The sequence below is a fragment of the Henckelia pumila genome, chromosome 4, assembly GCF_033568475.1.
Source record: "Henckelia pumila isolate YLH828 chromosome 4, ASM3356847v2, whole genome shotgun sequence".
Taxonomy (NCBI): Eukaryota; Viridiplantae; Streptophyta; class Magnoliopsida; order Lamiales; family Gesneriaceae; genus Henckelia; species Henckelia pumila.
The window spans coordinates 142675583-142681303 of record NC_133123.1 but is presented as its reverse complement, the minus strand read 5'-3'; the positions used below and the strand labels follow the sequence as shown (position 1 = coordinate 142681303).

The window sequence follows — 5721 nt, the reverse complement described above, 5'->3', positions numbered from 1 at the left end:
GTAAACACATTTTTATGAGTAATAATAACTGTTTATATCTTTTCTTTTTTTTGGTAATTATTATTTGTATTATAAATTTCGCATACTCGCTTATTACTCATTCTTTAATGGCGTATTTATTTCAGTTTTTTATACCTTTTTCTGATTCTGATATAATTTAATAGAAGTTATTGGAATTCCAATGCAGACATATAGGAAATAAGCGGTGAACTTTAGTAAAGCAGCTAAGAGCCACGATGTAATTACTTATATAACCTCGAAAACTAAGGAAAATGTGTGCAATTTATTTAATATAAATTGGCCAATATGGAAATTCACAATGGTATGTGAGACTTTTATAGATATATAGATTAATTTATTTCTTAGTTATGTGTCTTTCCTATTTGTTCTCCATTTTCGTTTTGCGCCGATTAATTTCAAATTGTTTTTGTTTTTTTAGTTTGCTTTGATTAGAATGGATTCAAATTTGTACGAATTACATTCGTAGACACAGTTTTATGAGTAATAATAATTGTTTATATCTTTTCTTTTTTTTGGTAATTATTATTTGTATTATAAATTCCGCATACTCGCTTATTACTCATTCTTTAATGGCATATTCATTTAAGTTTTTTACACCTTTTTCTGATTCTGATATAACTTAATAGAAGTTATTGGAATTCCAATGCAGACATATAGGAAATAAGCGGTGAACTTTAGTAAAGCAGCTAAGAGCCACGATGTAATTACTTATATAACCTCGAAAACTAAGGAAAAAGTGTGCAATTTATTTAATATAAATTGGCCAATATGGAAATTCACAATGACATGTGAGACTTTTATAGGTATATAGATAACTACTAGATGTTTAAATAGTCGGTGTTTTTTCGAACAAACTTTGGTTCATAATTATTAATTTGGAGGACATCTTCAATTAAATTAAATCAACCCCAAGATCACTGCCACGATCAAAATTCGATCCCTTCATAAATTTATTATACGTAGATATATATATCCTAATTTAATGATAAAACTAGCTAGAAATAATATATAAGCCAACACTTGCATGTTGTGCCTCTATCGATCCCTGCAAAAAGGGCCAATACAGTGTACAAAAGAGAGTTTGAGAAGGGATACTCCAAAGAACCATATATGCAGCTTGTCGTGTACTGTTATCTTCTTTATTCTCCTTCTTCACAACTAGCTGGCTTAATTCGCCCACTTACATTAGGAAACCGTGCCTAAATTAAAAAGGCATGATTGATACATCCAAAAATTTAATTAAAAATCATGTAAATTTTTTTAAAACTTCTGCCAAAGATCTATTTTTTTAAGATGAAAAACTCGACATATAGAAAAATAATAATCAAAAGTGAGTAAATTAATGTGAATCAGTATTTGTCTGAGAGGGAGAAGTATATCATATGTGAAGGGTTACCTTGGTTTTAGCGTGAGGTCATGTGTTCAAAGATGTCTGTCCTTGAAAATCTCAATGGGCCATTATTCAAGTATGATTATCGACTTATTATATATATATATATATATATATATATATATATATAATTGTAATTTGTGAAGAGTATCGATCGGCAGTGGTCATGTGAGAGTTGGTGGGGTTTACGCATTTTTTTATTCATTTCCTTGTGTTATATTTTTTATATATCATGAATATGTACAAAGTGTCTATCCGATGTGTACCTATAATTCGAATATCAATCTCATTAAAAAAATATATATATAGGAGACGTACAATATGATGAAACAGGAAATTAATCACCGGGAGGAGAGTAAATTAGTATGTATAATTCAAAGTATTTAAATTAGTTGCATGGTCAAAGAATAATGGACCAAATTGATGAAAGTTTGAAAAATTGATTAGAAGCTGCGTGAAACAAGAAATAATGCATAGAAGAAGAAATAAAAATGTCGTCACTCCACGTACAGGCTTTTTAAATCCCATCACGTAATTCCACAGGGGACTTTTCCTAGCTAGCTAGCTCGTATATATTAATTATTATTCTGTCAACGACGCATATATAAACAAAAGTAGCTGGAGAATATAAAATTAATGATGAGATTCCAATTCATCCTTATGATCATCATATGCAAAATAAATATTTAATTTTTTCTAAGAGAAAATATGTATGACTCTCTTTTGACATGAAGTCGTGAAACAAAGGCCACCTTCTTCTTCTACATCTTCTATTTCTTTATTAGTTTACGGTCGACCAATAAGTTGTGAAACACTGGGACTCTGAGATAGAGGAAATATTTTTGGTTTTGTTTTAAAAAAAATTAAATTGTACAAATTTACACTCTGTTGTTTCCAACCCAAAATATATATTCTACGTACTAATTGTCCTTTTTTTTTGGGTAATGATAAGATTTTAGAATAATTTTGCTCAATTTCTGACATAATTAATTTGACATCTACAATATATATAATAACAATGTCATGATCTTATCTCAAGAACAAAATAAAATATATTATTTATGTATATCAGTTTTCCACCATTTTTTAAAAATCTTTCTTCAAAATTTTCAAAATTACATGTCGAGAATTTATTTTCTGAATTTATGCTCGCGCCGATGTAACCATGAATGACTTGAAATAAATAAATAAGAGCAAGAAAATGTGTCACGGGTTTGTTTAGGAAAGCTCCTTGATTATATTTCACAGTTGTAGACACACACAGACACATATTCCTCTCTCACTACTTATATATAATATAAAAATATCATATCCTACGCCTACCCAAGATATAAAATTTATTTTTTTAAAAAAAAATTGAAATTGCTTCACTCCAACTCCTCAAAACCCCTCATTTTCAAGAACCACTGAATCCATTGTCCCTTTCAAGAAAGTTGAGCTTATTTTTTAATTTCTTGGGATTTTTCAATGGCATTGATGGTAGATAATTGTGAAGGGATACTTTTATCCTTGGATCCACACAAATCAGTCCCGGCTCCATTCTTGACCAAAACTTACCAGCTTGTCGATGATCCTAACACGGATCACATAGTTTCTTGGGGAGAAGATGATGCCACCTTCGTCGTATGGCGTCCACCGGAGTTTTCCCGTGACATTCTGCCTAACTATTTTAAACACAACAATTTCTCCAGCTTTGTACGCCAACTTAATACTTATGTAAGTTTGTTCTTAATTCATTTCTTCTTCTCTAATGCATGCAATAAGTAATGTCACCGAGTAGAGTTTCTTCACTTTCGTTTCTTGGGAATGCATGTGAAACTAGGGTTTTCGAAAGATTGTACCAGACAGATGGGAGTTTGCTAACGAGTTCTTCAAGAAACAAGAGAAGCATTTGTTGTGTGAGATTCACCGTAGGAAAACAGCTCCTCCGCCGAACCACCACTACCCCATCTCCGGCCAGAGTTTCTTCTCCTACCCCAGCAGCCGAGTCAGCATCTCTCCTCCGGACTCCGATGATCAGCAGACACAGAATACATGGTGTGATTCTCCTCCATTCTCCTCCCCCAATGGAGGAGGCAACGCCCCAATATGCGGCGGGAACTCATACAGCACCTCACTCATTGCACTCTCTGAAGACAACGAACGCCTCAGAAGAAACAACAACATGCTAGTTTCTGAACTAAGTCACATGAGAAAGCTGTACAATGACATAATATACTTCGTCCAGAACCACGTGAAACCAGTACTGGCTCCAAGCAATTCATACCATTCTTCTTTATTTCTTAGCAACTCAAGCTGCAACCCCTCTACTCCAGAAATTCCCTTGAATCAGTTGCCATTCAACCAAATGGCATCAAACTCAAAGCAAGCTAATGGTTCTATTATTGGATCCTACTGTTATTCTCCAAGCAAGACTTCTCACAGCACCGTGACGTTTCTTGAAGACGGTGAAGAGTTCTGTAGAACTAAACTGTTTGGTGTGCCGCTGAATTCCAAGAAAAGATTGCACGCTGAATATCATTCTTCAACTAACAAGTCAAGATTGATACTCGATCAAAAAGATCATGATGATCATTTAGGATTGAATCTCATGCCTCCGTCCCTATGTTAGCTAGATAGATCTACCGCTTTAGATTTTGTTTTATTTATGTTGTTTTTGGTTGAGTTAAATGGTATGATGCTCCTGATATCTAGTAGAAGAGAAATCTTGAAAGGAGTTTCTGTTTGTACGTACGTACTTGGTATTTGTGTAAATATGAAGTTTAAATGCTGCGGTGGATTTTGATTAAAATTGATGTTAAAAGATCAAATTAAGTTTCAAATCCTCAAAGATTTTTTCAAATTTTCAATTATTTGTTCTTTTTTCCTTGTATATATTTTTCTTGATGATCAAGCTGTTCTGTTTTTCTGATAAATTTCAATTTAGATTAATTAATGCAAACATGAAAAAATTTGGGATGTGACCATTTTGTCTTAGATCTGCTACTCTTTTGACCGTATTTCAATAATTAATTGTTCCTAAATTTTCTGGCGCAAACTTATAGTTATCGAAATCAAGCAAATTTCTAACAACTTATATATATATATATATATATATATATATAATTTGTAGTAATTATGCGAGTACGGATAGTCACACAAAAGTGAGGAAACAGACACAAATAGATGACAACAAACGATGAAACCTTTATAAGACTTGAAGCATAAAATACAAGAAGCTAGTGGGCTAGCTATATATGTATTCTTGGAAAGCAAAATGGGGGAAGAAACCGAATAATTTTTGGTCTGAAATGTTTCGATGAAAGTTTTTATACTTCTTCTCATCTCATCGCCAGAAAACCTTTGTTTTTTCCTACTTTAAGTACCATCCCATCATCGTGTTCTTTCAACAAATTTCTTGAGTCCCCAATTAGTCTAACCGAAAAACCAAAACAAAAATCAACATAGTACTTAACGCGAGATTGATAGTTAATTAGTTTTTAAAAAAAGTTTGACCAACTATTTTTCGGTAGCCTATCGCGTTTGATGATCTTGGCTATATTAGCTAGCTAGTGTCATTAAACAATTCTTTAGAAAATAAACACAATATTTATGAATATATATATATATATGTGTGTGTGTGGACCGGAAGTTGCTTAGTTTTGAAGGATATGGAGATAATATATAATGAAAATAATGGAGAATGTTTGATTAAAAGTAAATTATTAAGCTAGCTAGGATGTGCAATGATTTGGTATCATCATACTGTTAAATAAACCCTAACCCCTGGATTAATAGGGTATTATGGCTAAAGCATCTTTTTCTTGTCTTCTTTTGTTGAGCGCATGGCACGATGAACACAAAGTTGCACGTGCACCTTGAGCATTTTAAATAAATACTCCTAGACTAACTGGAAGTTATTTTCTAGCTAATTAAATTTTAAATTTTTGAATTTACACAAAAACTCATTTGAGACGTCTATCTTATATATAATAATTTTAAATAATTAGTTAATATTTTAAAATACATATAAGTTTTAGCTTCAAAATAAATCACTGGTGTTTTTAAATCTATTTAAAGGAATAGCTTAATTTTTTTGGAAAAACGTGAAAATTTTGGTTTTTGAATAGATTAAGAAAGTGGGAGAATACCATATTAAAGATGCTTTACGAATAGAGGGTTTGAGTATTGCTTAACAGCTTAATTTTTGGAAGTTGGGAAAGAAAAAAGGGGAAATTTTGTATGGATATACTGTTCTTTGTTTTAGTCTAGCTAATTAGTGCACTTTATTGACTTTGTATTTGGTACTGCACTTTATTGACCGTTCAAAA

At 31.9% G+C, this 5721-nt stretch overlaps 1 protein-coding gene across 1 annotated transcript; it reads left to right on the top strand.

Annotated features, from left to right (window-relative positions):
- Positions 1-2878: 2878 nt before the first annotated feature.
- On the top strand, positions 2879-4088 carry LOC140866989 (heat stress transcription factor B-4-like). The gene is made up of 2 exons (XM_073272056.1): positions 2879-3127; positions 3234-4088. The coding sequence occupies exons 1-2, from the start codon at positions 2879-2881 to the stop codon at positions 4020-4022; spliced, it is 1038 nt and encodes a 345-aa protein (XP_073128157.1). The 3' UTR covers positions 4023-4088.
- Positions 4089-5721: the final 1633 nt, after the last annotated feature.

What these genes read in the sequence shown, in the direction of transcription:
- LOC140866989 (XM_073272056.1), top strand. Translation starts at nt 2,879, where the DNA reads ATGGCATTGATGGTAGATAATTGTGAAGGGATACTTTTATCCTTGGAT. An exon ending in TACGCCAACTTAATACTTAT is followed by an intron (nt 3,128 to 3,233) that starts GTAAGTTTGTTC and finishes ATGTGAAACTAG; the next exon opens with GGTTTTCGAAAGATTGTACC.